At 38.2% G+C, this 16972-nt stretch overlaps 2 protein-coding genes across 8 annotated transcripts; both read right to left on the bottom strand.

The window, feature by feature from the left end:
• Window positions 1–305: 305 nt before the first annotated feature.
• On the bottom strand, window positions 306–11962 carry LOC131772753 (uncharacterized). Of its 7 annotated transcripts, none has more exons than XM_066167045.1 (6): window positions 9289–11962; window positions 8830–8943; window positions 3828–3965; window positions 2668–2724; window positions 2315–2388; window positions 306–2029 (listed from the first exon to the last, which is right to left on the bottom strand). In XM_066167045.1, exons 3-6 carry the CDS (start codon window positions 3907–3909, stop codon window positions 995–997), a joined length of 1248 nt encoding a protein of 415 aa, XP_066023142.1. In that variant the 5' UTR covers window positions 3910–3965; window positions 8830–8943; window positions 9289–11962; the 3' UTR covers window positions 306–994. The 7 variants fall into 7 exon arrangements, with proteins under 7 accessions (XP_066023142.1, XP_066023141.1, XP_058944685.2 ...); XM_066167044.1 differs by having other exon boundaries at window positions 9518–11962; XM_059088702.2 differs by having other exon boundaries at window positions 8830–10999; window positions 11246–11962.
• A 2012-nt stretch (window positions 11963–13974) lies between these two features.
• On the bottom strand, window positions 13975–16915 carry LOC131772781 (DNA-directed RNA polymerase III subunit RPC10). The gene is made up of 3 exons (XM_059088740.2): window positions 16780–16915; window positions 15592–15679; window positions 13975–15386 (listed from the first exon to the last, which is right to left on the bottom strand). Exons 1-3 carry the CDS (start codon window positions 16894–16896, stop codon window positions 15265–15267), a joined length of 327 nt encoding a protein of 108 aa, XP_058944723.1. The 5' UTR covers window positions 16897–16915; the 3' UTR covers window positions 13975–15264.
• Window positions 16916–16972: the final 57 nt, after the last annotated feature.

Here is a 16972-nt window from a genome sequence, read left to right as displayed (position 1 = left end):
GCTGCGTCGGTGGGAGAGTATAGCGAGGTAATTTGGTGTTATCAACTGAGTTGATAACGTGAATTGGCCACCGTTAAGAGTTTAAAGGCTGCCATCTGAGCGTTGGCTCTTCGTCAGAGCAATTGACGAAGTGCTAACGCTCGAAGCGTCAGCCTTTAAACTCTTTACGGTGGCCAATTTACGTTATCAACTCGGTTGATAACACCAAATTACCATGGCACCTAGTTAGACTCCTGGGAGGCAGGGGGAGGTCAAAAGTACCGCGAGGGACCGATGCGTCGCGCAAAAAAATTGAATGACATCTCTTTTTTTTTCCACACAATTTTAATGCTAAACGTGAACCTGCCATTTGAGTTAGTTAAGTGCTTTTAGTTATTAATTTTCAAACCCCGAAGTATTTAAGTTTCCAGTTTTCAAAAGATCACGCGGCAGACCTGAGGAATCTCTAATGTCATTTGATTTGTTCAACACAAGCGTAACTGAATTTATTTTTCAGGTAATTTGGAAAAAATTGAGAGTGAATATTAAACGTCACAGTAGAAAACATATATCATGGTTCATTAATGCTACAAGATAAATCCTAAAAAAAGATTTAAAAAAAGAAGATTTATCTTACCCCGATTTTGATGTGGGGAAAGAAATTTGGTCGTGTTTTGAGCGAAAATTGCAAATGTCAAAGGTCATCGCTCTACAACCCTCTTGGAGGAGAATTTAAATTTTACGAGCTCTAAAACAAAACTGTATAAATTAGATTTTGCTCTAGTAAGAATTTAATTTCATATGACAATAATAATAATAATAATAATTTCTTTCTATAAATGACTTGTTTCTCGTGTTCGTCAAGTAAATCTTTCTAGATGCGTAATTCAATCTTTTAAAATCTGCTCAGACTGCTTCGGCCGGTTTCCAGTTGTCAAGGCGGAAACGCTGGAATGGCGCGCGGCCTGGCTTCATAGGGACACACGGATTCCCACGCAAATTTGTGCTTGTGATATCATAGATAGATGGGTTTTCTTCGTAAGGCCTTCGTTCTGCCCATCAGTCCATCTTTCATACGAGTGAACGAAGAAGTACTGGACTTCGGCCGATCACTCGACGAAGACGCCCGAAGCTTTTCAGTCGACTGACTCCGAAGTCTGTCCAATGAAAATGGTCCTCTCGAAGATTGCTTCGGCTTCTCTTCGGAAACCGAATTTTCAGTCCAATTATACGATGAGCGAGATCGTAATTTATCGGCAGGAAGAGGCCGCTTCAATTCTCCAGCGGAGGAACCTTTAACTTTATGAACAGTAAAAGGTACTTTAGGTTTGTCTTCGTTGAACGAATCATCCGTCTTTTCGGTGTGTGAGTGAAGCTTCTTAGAAGTTACGCTCTTCACCTTTTCCACGTGAAACGGTCCTTGAGTGCGGTTTTTGGCTTCACCGGACAGTGCATCCTTTTTATTCCCACCGTCATTATTTTTACCATCAAACGCATTGAATGTACGATTGTTATTGTTGTTGTTGTTGTTGTTGTTGTTTACTTTGTAATCCTCACCATCTCCCTCTTCAATCCGCCTCATTCGTGTATGAAATTCAAACGGTCGGGACAGTGTCTTGGAACTGTCTTGAGAAAAACGTCCTAACCTCTTCTTTTTCTCGCTCTTCTCGAACGAAGGAGTCCTTTTTACAAATGAAGGCACTTTCAAATTTCCAGAATCTTTCACTTTTTCACGACTTCGAATAAAACTTGACACTGACTTCTGTACAACTTCTCTGGCCTGCTTATTGTCTTCTGATGTAGTAACTTCATGAAAAGCGCAATTCAGTTCCATCGACAGACTTTTCCCCTCTTCATATTTAACTCGCCGAAAATGTTCGAGATCACACTTGTTGGCCACGATTGCTATGGCAACAGAATCTGCGGTACTGTCCTTTATGAAACGAGCAATGCGCTTTGCTTCTTCAAAACTGGAACGATCGGTGATGGAATACAAAATGATGAAAATGTCGCCTTGACGAGAAATGAGAGTTAGCTTCTCAGCCGTGTTCTGAAAGCAGAAAAGTACAGGGTTAGCTTCACAAAAACTTACTGTCGTAACTTGCATTGCTATTATAAAGCTTTTCATTTTTGCCCTTTTCGCTGACTCGAGTTGCCCAGATTTCCGACGTTTTGTCGAGTTCAGTCTTCGAACCTCGTTTGAGAGAGAAGCGTGGGCTCATTTTCTGACCGGCGGCTGATCATTCAGCCTATGACTGGTAACTCAATATTTCTATTAAAACTAGTTCAAATGCACTTAAATGTATCTAAAACACAAATGAATATGACAACGTACCTCTCCTGCAGTATCCGCGATCTCCAACTCTACTTCTTCATTGTCTGTTTCAACATGATGCCTGTAGGTTCCCTCTGAAAAAAGAACATTATAAACATCAATTATTGTCAATAAGTTGCTAATACGATTGCGACCTGCCGGCGATAATTCGATTTTGACGTAACTTCTTTACTCTAAGTAAGATAAAATCCAATGTCTTAGCTAGTTCCCAGCGTTCAGTTAGTGAGGCGCGGCGCGGAAATAGTAAACGGCGCAATAATAGCGGCAAAGAGACTGGTGCGAGTAAACAAGCCTTCTTACGAATAAGTATTCTAATCCGGCTATTCCCTTGTTTATATAAATTATCCACTTACCTATCGCTCGGGCATATTCTCCAATAAACCGCCTGGTCATAAACCTCACAATCAGGGCTAGAGGAAAAATCAGTTAAACTGGTTAGTGAATAATTGTATACGTAAAGTTGTTGTATACAGAAAGTTGTCATTGAATACATTAAAAAAAATTCTTATACATTGCAAACATCCTACTTATAAAAAATGTAGTTTATTTGATTAAAAAAACAGTCTCTTCAGATTTAAACTAGTAACAATAATTTCCCATATCCGTGACTCGGCAGAGAGTTTAAGATCAGAATCACCGGAAGAGCATGCGTATGGAGGGAAAGGAGCTAAAATTTCAAGCGCTTGAAAATTGGGCGAATAATTTTTGTGGTGTGAAAGTAGCAGAGGAAAGATATTTTTTAAAGACCTCTCACACTTTTGATCGACAGATCGAAACAGAAAATAATTGAGTGAATGATTTTGTTGAAAACAGATTTATGCGCCTTGAGAAATAAATTAATTTATCTGTAGCCCGCAAAATAGCCTCTATAAACCTCTATAATTAATACAAGCTTGTTTGAAGGCACATGAATATTGTGATGACTCAACGTTACGAGGCAACACTTCGAAGAACAATCGAGAAGCTGCGTTTGATAATGGAGGACTCAATTTAATCTACTCGACTTTGATCGAAAGAATCAATCATGTGTTGTGATTAAACAAAGACGATCATTTCTAAAGAGAGAGTGTGTCAAATGTCATTTGATAAAATAACTTGACTGAACTTTTGTCCAACAGGAACTGAGAATGACAGATTTCTACAACGATCGAAAGATAAAACTCCATCTGCTTCGAAACACATTTTTTCAAACCACACAGACTCAATTTTGGCATTTAAACAACGCACAGTTTTTCCATGTATCTGACCTCAGTCTCAGCATCGAAATACTTGAGTGGTTTTGAAGCGACTTTTAATCTTTGCAAGGTTTTGTATGGAGGTATTGCACTAAAAGAAGTACTGTCAACTCTGAAAATCAAGTAGTTTGGATCTTCACTGCAAATCAATCACAACGGAACAAACACTTAGATACGGAGGTAATTAGCACTCTTGTTATCTCTTAACAATAGAACAGCTCCAAGGTGCAATAATAATTTATTGTGCTTACGAGATTTCATCATCGGTCTTAACTTACCCGATTTGCCAACTCCAGCCTTCCCGAGGATATAAGCTTTCGCTGGTTTAATGGATAACTGATTGGGTCTGCGTCTTCTCATGGTCTGGTCCTCGCCCGGCCAACAGTTCGCACAGGGTTAATAATTACAGCGGGCTCCTGAAAAGAACAGACAACAATGAATTCATTAGTGGATTAGAAATGACACGTCACTTAATTGTGTATAACGGAAAAATTTTCCTACATTTTTTTTGGTTCTTCATTGGCAAACCACTTCGACTTTCTCATGTTTTACCCGTTCTCATTCCTCTTCGAGTTTTCTCGACTCTTACATTAACCCTTTTAAAAGTGATTAAAATGTAACTTCTCCCTATAATATCCATAGATTATTCAGCAAACAGGTAAAGAGAAGACTCATCAGGTAGAAATTGTTACCTTGATCTGTTTGTTACCAAAATCTCGTACCTAATTTAAAAGAAACCGAAGAAACCAAAAAAATGTTCCGACTCTGCCAAAGAAAAATTCAAGTTCGTTGTATGTCGCAATTTCCTGAAGAAAACAAATTCAACGATACACCCCCGTCTTAACTGCTCTAATCTCATTTCTGGATAACAAAAAGGAAGAATTTATCAAATCTAAGCTTCGCCGATTCAAGTTGGTTATAACTTACAAACATTCAAGGGTTTGATTTGAGAGAATTTTAAAAATTTGGACAGACATTGAATTATCGCATATTTTTGCTGGCTAGGAAAATTAGAGTTTTTTTTTTACATTAATTGCGGTTTTGATTATTTTGATTATAGCTTACACCATTTTCATCATCAATAAAATAACACGACACAAACTGATTCTATTTGAGTACAATCAATCTTATTTTCACTACTACTCAAGTAGTGTGCATTACTGCGATGATCGCTTTCATATTCAAGTACAATCATTACTAATCATACTCTGGATGTGACAAATTTCATGAATGCCGTTATGGATTACTAAGTTCGACTACTTATTGAATCCCTGTTAATACCTTCCAGAGATTTTCAATAAAAAAAATTCTCCATAATCACAAACACTTCTAAATGACAGCTACCATGGTTATGATTTCCAAGTCTTGTTAATCCACTCAGTTCTTTGAACGAAGTGAAAAAAATTTTGCAACCCCTAAAAAAAATGAACTTGTTTTGGTGGGAATGAAAATCGTTTAAACAGACATTAACCCAGAGCCGCTCGCCATATAGACTGGCTAAAAGTTTATAACAATACACGTAACCGAGATTTAAGTATGATAAAAGACTTTGAGCCTTCCTATGAGACACAAATGGATATTAAAAAGTTGTTGTTCACTGGAAACCCACAAATCTCTTCATGACCTTCCTCCTTGTTGCCCGCGAAAACAGTGTCACGTATTATATGAACGAAATTTAAGTATGATAAAAGACCGTTGAGTCTTCCTTCAAACACAAATGGATATTAGGAGATTGTTGTTCACTGGAAACACACAAACTTCTTCATTACCTTCCTGAGAGTTGCCCGTGTAAACAGTGCCACATTCTTATGATTTGACCGTCTTTCAACGACGCCTCTAAGATTTGCAGAGCGCCTTATTTCAATGGTAAATCTCGCCAAATAATGCACGATCTGACCATGCAATACAAGATTTAAAGAATTATCTAATAGCCGAGGTGGATATAAAAATTTATATGCGAGTGATAAGAGATCGGTGCCTCTTGTGATTGGCTGCCTTTCAGTAAAGCGTCATATTTAAAGGACGTAGCATTTAGATAGCTGTAATCCCTTTAGCAGTGGCTAGTCACGTTTGTAAGTAATATATTATATAACTAGCCTTCCGGGAAAAAGGCACTTAACTCATCGTTTATCACAGAAAAAACACGCCCAATGTTAGAGGCTCGAATCACAATACTTGCACGTCCGTACTCATTTGAGTTTTATTAACGCATTTCAAGGTGAAATTCCAAACACTGATCAAGGTAGGAATGGACACCAGAAAATTGCGATTTCATAACCTTTGAAATTTGATTCTCCAAATCGTCAACGCTGTTGTTCTGGTCCTAAACTTTCCAAGGTGGTATTCTTGGAGGAGGAGACTAACAAAATTCAAAGTATCAAAATTCTCCTTACAAAATCACCCCTGAATCACATATCAATGTCACGAGAATAAAGGAAATGATAAAAAACCAAATGAGCTCTTGATTGATAAACAAATTCTCCTTATCAGCATCTTAGGAAATGCATTGAGAACAGTTGGAGAATATGCATCCTGATGTTAGGAAGTAAAGGATTGATTTGATATTCGCCCCACGGAGGTTAAAAATTCTCAAAATGAAAACCATTTCCCAGGATGGAGAGGAATCAAGGGAGATCTTCTCACCACAACCGGATTTAACAGTAATGAAACATCCTGGATTTTTCCTAAGGACCCGGTGTAGGAAATTCCCCCTAGCCTCCCACATCCTTTTGAAAAATTTCCGCTCGCGCCCTTTCAGAAGAGTGGCTTTTTAAGGTATTACATTTCTGGCTCATGTTTCGAACCAGATGCTTTGTAAACCACATAATTATAGAGCCTTGACTGGAAACCACACAAACGACAACAACAAGTCCAAAATAGCTTCATGATAGGATTAGCAGGGTTATTTCAAGTACATTTTAAGTGGATTCGATCTTCTGTTTTACTTAACAAAGATGAAAGATAAACACCAGTTTGCCAGAGTATCATTGGCTTTGTCAAAGCGCTGTCGAAAAGTTGCATATTTTGTCACTTGTGTTCGCCACAGGCGGAGGATTTCATTCAAGTAACTCTTGAAAGGTTATTTCAACCCCTATGAAGACTGAGAAAGCCTCATATGTTTGCAATCCATCAACTGTTTATTGGCACTGTGCAATTTGCTCAATCGTGTGTACAAACACACGAAGGCTGGTAATTCAATTGATCACACATCGCCAATTTTGCCTTGAGGTCTTGCGCACAAATCACTACACAGAATCTATGAAATAATTTTTTCTTCAGACTCCAAATTTTTTTAAGCTCTACGCTGATATGTACTTTACAAATCTTGAATTTCTTTTTTTTATATTTTTATTTTAGCAACTTGTCATGATATAAGTTTCATTTGAACTGTGGATGGAAACCAAGCAAAGAAATGATTCTTGTAGGGAGACTGCAAACAAAAAAACCAAGCGTAAAGAAAAATCTTATAGCTTTCGAGATCCATCTTTTAGGACTACTGTTACTTATACGCAGTAGATGTATTTTATCACAGATTATTCGCAGACATCAAGATTAAAGCAAACAGAAGTTTAAGAGGATAATTTGCAAACTCCGATTTTGAACCTGGGGTCGTATCCTCCAGAGATCTAGAAGTCGTCTTAAAGAATCTTTACGAATTGTTCTATTTTTCCTAAACCATTTTGTTTGCTGAAAACAAATTGCTATTATGGAATTTACTTTTCTCCCGCAGAGAAAGTTTGTAATCATGTTATTATCCTTTGAAATCCTCTTAGAAATTTAAACATGAAGTGAAAATTAACCGTATTTTGTGGAATTATTTATTGAAATCGGGGATCTCAACTGTCGCTTCGGTAATTTTTACTGGGATTACCACACAACATGCTAGGCATGCCCGGAGGGGAAGGGAATTTGAAAAAAGTTCGGGAGAATTTAAAAAGTGGGATTACCACACAACATGCTAGGCATGCCCGGAGGGGAAGGGAATTCTAAAAAAGTTGGTCAAGGAGGTATGCCTCTGAAGCATTCAAAAGTCCATCCAAAGGCCTATCCGAAGCTCTATACCAGACGTTTGGTTTAAGACGATTAAGAATGAAACTGTGTACTGTTGAAGATTCACAACCCTGAAATCGTACCCTCTTTGGTGATATCTGCGTGTTATGCGACATAATGTAGCGCCACACGGGACAGTATGCCGAGTGACGCTCCCCCACCCCTCCCCCCCCCGTCTCCCTAACCTGGGACATCTTGTTGAGTGACTGTACATTCTGATCTGTCAACTGGCTTCACATGTTGCGCTTCCTCAAATGAACTAAGCTATTCTCGAATGCTTGTAAAAACATTTTTCACTATTTTTAGCTTTCACATGCGCCTGATGAGAAATTGATCGACTGAGCCAAACGTGAATGCTTAACACGTTTTGGCACGGAAAAATCTACATATTTTTGTTGGGGAAATACGTTGTTTTATCAGAAAAGTGAATTTGTCTTTCAAGTTTCAAATGATTCTCATTACGCAATAGAGACTTCAACAATTTCTGACTTATATCAAAAGCATCATTCTAGGTAAATTTTAAATGGTCATAGAAAAATAAATTGTGACAGGTTATAATCTGAAAAACGTGAGCTTAGCCGCGAACGTGAATAAGAGAAGCCTCGTTCTCAAAATCTAGTAGACTTGACAACATTGAGATCAAAATTGAATCAGATAATTCCCTTAAATAAATAGATCCTCGCCGTAAAGGTGTATAAACAAACTTTGAAGGAAAGGACATATTTGATCTCCAGATATCAGAACTTCGACACGTGAGTTAAATCGAAATTGGCACGTTTTCAGTGTGATTCACGAGCGCGCGCCCCAGGTGAATTTCTTAGCTCTGATGAATGATGAGACCGCTAAATACTTTCTCAGTGTAAACAGTTTGCGATAAAGCCCTCGAAACCACTAAGAAGGTCTTGTAGACTGAAGCAGAACTCTTGTGAAAGATAAATGCATTGATATTCTACAACACATCTTCGGATGCAATAAATCTATGAATCGGAGGCTTGAACTTAATAGCGTTTTGCGAAAGAAGCATATAAAACTCCGTTATTGAACTTTCGCGTCGTTTGAAGCCGGTGAATCTGTGTAATTGTAACCGCACGAAACTCTGACCATGAGCGGTTGTTGACTGCATCAGTCCGACAATAATTTCCTTACACAATTAAACGCACAAACCGCAAAAGTCATTATCACGTCTGACCTGAAACACCTGAACACTACTGTATGGATACACTACACTACCTTGATCTTTGGAAAAATAATCACTCCTCTTTCCTCCCGGTGTTCCAAGCAAATTCAACGCAGCAAACTCCTTTCTTCCACAGCAGGTGTTTGGCAAAGGATATGTATGGAATTCTGAAAGATTATTTCGCAAATGTATTTCTGCTGATAAACCCGATGGTTGGATAACTTTGGCAACGGAATTCTGTATCACCGAAGACAGTTCTCTCTGGGTTACTTGATGAGACACCTCGCCTCTTTATACATGTTTTTCACTCGATGCAAACGGTATTCAAGAAATTTACCACCCCGCAAAAAATTCTAGGCGAGACTTTGAAATCAATACTCCTCTTACGAGGCAATGTAAAACATTTTGTGCCCCGCGTCTGTTGGAAAAAACAACCTTGTTTTTTTCCTTGAAACAATCGCATATTTAACCTTAAAAGAACATATCATTATGTATAAAAAAACCTCTCTCACTGTATTTCCATTATGACGTTTCCCTTTCACTGCCACTGGCTGAAATAAGTTGATTTCAACCGACATCTGACGCAAGGGATTACGTATATGTAAAACTCATTACCAATATTTCGAGTGGGTGCTTATTTTGATAAACCAGACTCGTCGTGATTCCCATTATTTTATAATCAAAACCACTTTAGGATGATAGAATAAGCAACTGGCTTGTTTCGTAGCCAAACGCACATACCTTTCGATGGTGGGTACTCGGCTGATACTTAATAGGTGAAAACACTTCAATTTCCTGTCATAAATTCGCTTGTCAAAACATGACAACTCTTTTTCTCGACCTACAGTGGTGCTGTTACGAATGCAACGTAAAATCCATCAAAATTTTGCCTCAAGGAGACTGTCTTTGACACATGTGCCTCTCTAGGTTATCGTTTCATATGCAAGTTGTTCAGCAGTGGCTTGCTAGGTGCTAAGGTCATCTTGCACTTCTATACTCCTTTGTGATTTTTTTGGCGTCAGTTTTCGAGTCCTTTTACATTTTTTTTTAATCAGCGTTTAACGTTTCTTTCCCATGTAATCCGATTTCCCCTTTTTATGCTGTTTTTTCTTTTACATACTACAGTGAGAAAAACACTTTTCATGACCTCCAAAGATTATCTCTCTGATTTCCATGTATCTTATATTTTAACCTCGGGCGATTGTAAGTTTGCTAATAGTTCAAATTCTTATTAGCTTCTAGATCTGTCAATTTGGTTTAGATGGACATAAATACTCTTACAAACTCATGATTGAAACTTCATAAAGTAGCGCCATGGGTTCAGAACGTTCAGACATAAGAGAGCATCGGGAAGAGAGGGGAAGGCAAGTCTACAATAATTCCGAGGGTGGTTCGACACATAACCCTCGAACCCATGAATCTGTTTCAAACCACAACAAAAATTGTTGACTCCCACCCCTCTTGAGGCCTGAACAAAATCCAGCAAAAAAACCTAACCAAAAAGGTAACTACAGAACTTGATTTCAATTTCAGACCGTACAAACTTATCCCACCTTCCCGTCTCACTCTACCCTCCTTTCCCCAGAAAGAGCATCTTATAACTGATATTTGGCACACCGACAGAGTAAACATTAAAAAAAAAGCCACCGTGTTGAAATCATTTTAGTGAGTTTCAATTTTCAGCGACTGCCATTTCAGGATAACAGTTCAAGGTGAAGATTTAAAAGTCAAGCTATTGGCCGCAGATAATTGACCAGGACCCAGCGCAAATCAGAGATGAGAAACAATTGAATCAGCCCCGAAGGCTCTGGAGTTCTTAATTGAAGAGAGCAATACTTACGTAATTGCGAAATGTTTTCAAGCTCAGAAAATATTGGTAGACAAAAACGCTGTATGTAGAGAACACATTAATGAGCCGCAAGGACTGATTACGACTTGCCTGTCACAATGAACATTAACAGGTTTCCCGCATCTCATAAAAACTTCCTCATTCGTGGCATCTGCAAACTTAAGTTATTTGTACTTCTATGGGCAACAGACGTGAACGAAATGACCTCCACCTATCCACGTTCCTAAGCCAGCTTCTCTTCATTCCTCCTCGCGAAACTCGATCTTTTTAATGACATGACTTGTCTTCTACCCACGCCAGCTCCAAAGATCGACAACCAGATGACCGGACTGTTCGAACACAACACTTTTTGTTGTTTCACGTGGAAGTCTAACCTGGATCGCAATGTGATACACAGCGGAATTGATGTCTAAAAACACCATAGTGCGTTCAATCACTCGTTCTAGAACACCTCAGTTAAACTGGCATGTAGCCGCGCGTCTCTCTAAGAAGCGTACAGGACAAAACGTGGAAAGAGGTTAAAACTTGTAACAGATGGACATTCTTTTCATTTTAGTGCTGAATATTGGTTACAAGCTACACCGTTGTGGATTATCTGCATACAAGTAACGGGTACTCACGATTGTTTATCCTCGCGGCAGGAAATGTTGATAAAGTGTACTCAACCTTCCTTAGTAAGAATGAAAACATGACATATTCGTGATGTTAGCCCACTAAGTTAAATTAAAAGTAAGCGATGACAGACCGGAAGTGATCCGATCAAAGAAAGCGATTGTAAAAGAGCAAGGCTTTCTGTTCCCGACGGTATCATTACTTTTCATTACTCTTGAAGAAGGGGGGGGGGAAGGGTTCCAAGCATGTACCCTTTTCAAAATAAACGTTTGGTCACCGTCAATGCATCCCTCTTAAACACCTAACATCAAACTCACAGCCGCTACGAATTTCTCCGTACAAAATCAATACAATATCATGTGATAGATGTCACCCTCGGGTTCAAGCCATTTACTGGATTACAATATCAAATGGACAAGTTATGAGAATAAAGAAAAATATCAATCAAGGGATTATTAGTTGATCCAAAACCAAATTCTAACATCATAAGAATTGTATAACAGAAAATAAGGAGACTGACAACTAATGAGATCTTGCTAATGAAAGAGTTATGTGCCAACAGTAAAACACGATGTCCGACTGAAACATCATTTTACAATATAGGTGAGCAAAGGTGGCGCTCTGGCTAAAATAGACGTCCTCTTTTATCAAACTCTTAAATTGATCTTTAAACACTTCTAAGCACCATCTTATTTACATAAGATCTTAATATTTTTACCATTTTATAAACCTTTATTAAGAAAAATCCTGTATGGTCCCGTCATGCCTCACCCTCCCCCCCCCCCCCCCAAACGCCTCCAGTGTGCTCGAATCCCAAAGATTAAACCATCCGATAGCGTGAATGACGCAAATGTCCTTGCCACGTACGTGCCAAAATGCTTCCTTCTTACCATATCCTTACTGTGCAAGATGGGTCAACCAACACTTCAAGCTGTTAGCTTATCACGTCGTTCAGGGCATGTGGCAATCTTCAATCTGCTCGGCACGTTCCAAATCTTTGTTCTGGTATCCACATGTTCCAAAGAAGAACTCTATTGAAGATAGCAACGAAAAAGAACAAAGTACCAGCTAACCCGATCTCAGTCCCCATAGGACAGAGAATGTCGAGCGGAGCGCGGAATCTGTTGTAGCCTGTGACTAACAGCTTCTCCGAGTATTTAACTCGTTTGTGATAGCTGTTTGTTTGTTTGTTTCTCTATTTTGCGAGAGGGAATGGAGACTAGCTAAGACATCTTTGGAAAAAGATCTTTTCAGCTATACCTTTTTTCTTGTTTCCTAGATATTCTACACATAAACCCTTTATGATCAGTTATTAAATGTTTAATTCACTGGTGGATGATTATCTAAGAGTGTTGGTACAGTTACTGTCAGGCAGGGATGGTCAGTTAAGCTTGCGAGCAGGCCTCGTAATTTGTACTGCAGGACGTATGTTTCTCCGCTTACAGGAAGATTTGAGACGAGTTGGGAAACACGACAAAGTGTTTTCCAGCGCTCCAGACATTTCATTTGTTTTCATTGGCTCTTAAACGTATTTTCCTTTCTCCTGATTGGCCTCGTGATTACTTTGGTAAGACATTCATCGAAAAGTGCCCTTTATATCAAACAAATTTAATCACTGCATGACGTCAATACGGGCTCTAACATAATGAACACAACAAACAATCGAACAGTATTCAATAGTTGAACTAAGAACAACCTAAAGCTCCCTTTTCACATTCCTTTGTCATTGAAATTATGGCACATAAAGCTAGGCTGTCTATAAACGCAAATTGATTTGATGTTTGCTGCGAACATCTGTGACTTTGCATGAAAATTTATACTGCGGACTTACATTTTTATAATTGGTATTGGACATAATCGATTCAATCGATGTTTCCTATTGAAAGCTGCAGATAACTGTGAAGTAAATGCTTGGAAAGGTTTTTTGGGGGCAAATATCTTTCATGGTGATCAACTTGACATCATGGCGAATTATGACTATAACAAAGGCTATCGCTGGTTCCGTTTTGAAAAAGATTCGGCCATCGATTCTTCTTTACCGCCGTTAAGCAGCTATCGTAATGCGAGAGAAGTAAACTCTATTCTATGGATGTCCAACGCTGAACATGTTGCGAACAACGAAAGAGGACATGTCCACAGCGACTCCAGTGTCATCAGCAGAACCCATGAACCTCCTTCGCTTCATCTGCCCATTCTTCTGACAGGTTATGAATCGAACACATCACAAACAGCGCCTACTCTTAGACTACAAAAAGCTGCTGATATTGAAGATGGTTGTACAGTGTACAGTCACAGAAATACTTTGGCACTGCCTGTACCAACCCCAACTGTGTTAATGGGATCGGAAGCAAGCGCTGTCAGTCACCATACTTCTGTGAGCAAACGGACACCGGTTATTCGAGCACATAAAGCACGGAGCAAACGTACATCAGCACGAAAATCAAGATTTCAACCGAATCTTGGAACTCAATCAGATCTTCAGGATTGTCTATTTATTCAGAACGGTATTCAGTGTTTTCCAGCGGGCGGTAAGGGATTTTTGTCGCCGCAGAAAGAAAAAGACATCAACGATTGGATAAATGGATCAAAAGCTAGCAAGGAGTAGATTAAATTCCCAACAGTACCAAGAGGAATAGACTCCCCAAAAAACAAAACCTCTCTTACGATGGAAAATAAAGTTCATTTCCTCGAGTTGAAGAATTGTTACGATTTTACCCGAGAACTGACGAGATCGCTGTTCTCAATATTTAACTATCGTAATACGTTTTTTTCAAAGCGTAAAAGTTTTTCAGTACAGCTCAAAACAAAACGATAAATCAACAGAATACCTTTAACTAAATAAGCTTTGTGTTCGAAAAGTCCTAAGTTTTTCTTTTCCCTCTGTTTCTTTAACTCACTTGATTGACCAAAACAGAATTTCTCCTGACAATTTCAATATCGTATCAAGTAAACAAGTGATGAGAATAGAGAAAAATATCAGTGAGGGGATTATCAGTTGATCCAATACCAAATTCTCCGAACTAACACCATAAGAATTGTAAGCCAGACAGTAAGGAGAATTACTACTGTTTCATGCTACATAGTTTGGATAGTTAAACTACCATCAAAATTGACTTAGAAATTTTTGATATCTAATCCTTTCTGGGATCCCTCAAGGATACTTCCATCCCTCACACTTGTAACTATTTCCCTCTTACTCTCATGATCTCGATATAAATTCTCACAAGTATGTGCCATACATTCCTTACAATTTTGGTTATGAGAATTTCAACAAAATCTGAGCTATCTTTCAGGCAATATTTCTCTTTCTTCTTCCCACTTTTCTACTTAACCCTTTAACTCCCAGATCAAATTTGTAATTCTCCTTACAGTCAACCATACAGTTCTTATAATGTTAGTTCAAAGAATTTAGTATTGGATCAACTACTTATCCCCAAATTGATATTTTTCTTTATTCTCATCACTTATCTGGTTAATATTGTATTGATGTTGTAAGGAGAAATTCTGTCTTGGTCACTGACAGGAGTTAAAGGGTTAACTTTTTGACCCCTTAAGAGTGACTAGGATCTAAGTTTTTTTTGCAATCTTACCCCTGAATCACAAATTATGATCACAAAAGTAAAGGAAATGATCACCAACTAAAGAAGCTCTTGATTGTTAAACAATTTCTCCTTGTTAGCACCTTAAGAAATGTATAGAGAACAGTATGGAGAATATGCATGTCGATGTTAGGGTGTAAAGAGTTAAAAATGTATTGATGACATGAGCAGAAATCACTTATCAGTCACCCCTGAGCTAGCCTCTACCAGGTACTCTTTCTGTGGGTGTGAGCTAAGGAGTAGACAAGCTACAAACAGCAGTTGTGGTTGTCAGAAAAACACTATCAATTTTATGTCTGCTCACTTTCTTGCTAAATTCCTCTTTTTCTGGGAGCACAGTGCAGTCACCCCTGGGAGTGGAATGGTTTTTCCTTATTGATTTAAGCAGACTTGGAAAATAGTTTTTCTTCTGAAAATTATATCCAGTGTTATTCCCTCCAGCGATGACCACATTTGCAACATTTGTAGAATGTGGTCATGGGTTCATCTGCTGACCGAGTCTGAATCTGCATGAAGTAGGCTCTGTCATGTTCACACTTGGGGCAGCGCTCTGTTTTAAATTTAAAAAAATACATTTAATGGTTGGTATGGCTCAAAAAGTCCCTGATCTAGCCCAGGTAAGATCACTGTGAGGTGCTCTTGGACAAGACATGTTACTCATGGCTACCAGGAACAGTCCTCTGAAGGACTACTCATATGCAGAAAATCAGAACACATGATCAAGAACTTCAAACAAAATAATGGAAGGTATTTACCTTCTGTTGAGTCGACATTTTCCCAGGCTTCCTTTCCACCTAACACATCATCAACCTCTTTCAATTTTGGATATTTTTTACTTGATATCTGTCAGAGAATAGTGAGAAGTTATAATTATTTAGAACATGGTTTAACCCTTAACTCCCAGACCAAATTTGTAATTCTCCTTACTGTCAACCATACAATTCTTATGATGTTAGTTCAGAGAATTAGTATTTGATCAACTTATTATCCCCAAATTGATATTTTTCTTTATTCTCATCACTTTTCTGGTTGATATTGTAAGGAGAAATTCTGTCTTGGTCACTCATGGGAGTCAAAGGGTTAACATACTCAGGGATCCTTAATAAGTAATCTTAGTGAATAGCTTATATCTAAAGTAGCTGTCTGGAAGTAGAGAGCAGAGCTCTCAAGTTGGTTTGCATGGTTCCCTCCAAAAAATTAAGAAATAATGAAGAAGTCATGACATGCATTCCTTTATTCTGAACATGTGTGGAGAGATTCCATGTTACTGGTCTGTGGTTGGCATATGAGTATGTACTGTTTAGCTGAACATTCATTTTATTATAATCACTGGTTAATTTTAATGAGCGCACTGTTTATGTTTATTGTTGTGGATACACTCGGTTTAAATAAATATAGCTCAATAATGATCATGATGCTTGTTATGTAAAACATTTAATTGATGATGCATAATCTAGTTGTTCAGTTCAGTTTCAATCAAGCTAACCAGAGTTAAATGCTCAACCCAAAAGTCTTGAGAGCTCTGAAAGGCTTGCCAAGGGGCAGTTCAGACAATTAGCAGGCCACAAAATACATATCTGCTATGTCTTTGGAAATGATATGGGTGGTTTTTCATGGGATATATGGTGTAAAATAAACTCTCTTTTTTTTGTAAAAAACAACAACAGACAAAAAAAATTCAGCAAACAGTTTTGTTTTGAAAACGAAATTAATATTTGCACACCACATTTATTACGAAGGTCAAAATACACCCAGTTGAGAGGATTGAAAATTGAAGTTTTGAAATTAACGCAGGACAGTAAACGAGCCAATTAACCTGTTATTTCTCCAAGTTCAATAAAACAGAAAAAATAATCAAACTTCCTTAAGGGGTGTAAATGCGCATGTAGGTAGGAATAGTTTTACCAATGAGTATGTCAGAAAGATAACAACGAATACGTCACCTTTTTTGTGATGTTGTAAACATAAGGACACGTTTGACAAGCAAACCTATACGAGGATGGCCCAGTTCCTTCCTCTACAGTCAAAACATTCGAACAAGTTGGGCAAAATAAAAGCATTTTGCATCCTTTTTCAAGTCATTAGTGAGTTTTGAGTATGTACGCTATGTACCCAACACCAAAAGTCAATTTGAGA

Source organism: Pocillopora verrucosa, chromosome 5 (genome assembly GCF_036669915.1).
Source record: "Pocillopora verrucosa isolate sample1 chromosome 5, ASM3666991v2, whole genome shotgun sequence".
Classification (NCBI taxonomy): domain Eukaryota; kingdom Metazoa; phylum Cnidaria; class Anthozoa; order Scleractinia; family Pocilloporidae; genus Pocillopora; species Pocillopora verrucosa.
The sequence above is the reverse complement of the archived record's forward strand: the minus strand, read 5'-3'. Positions and strand labels throughout refer to the sequence as shown.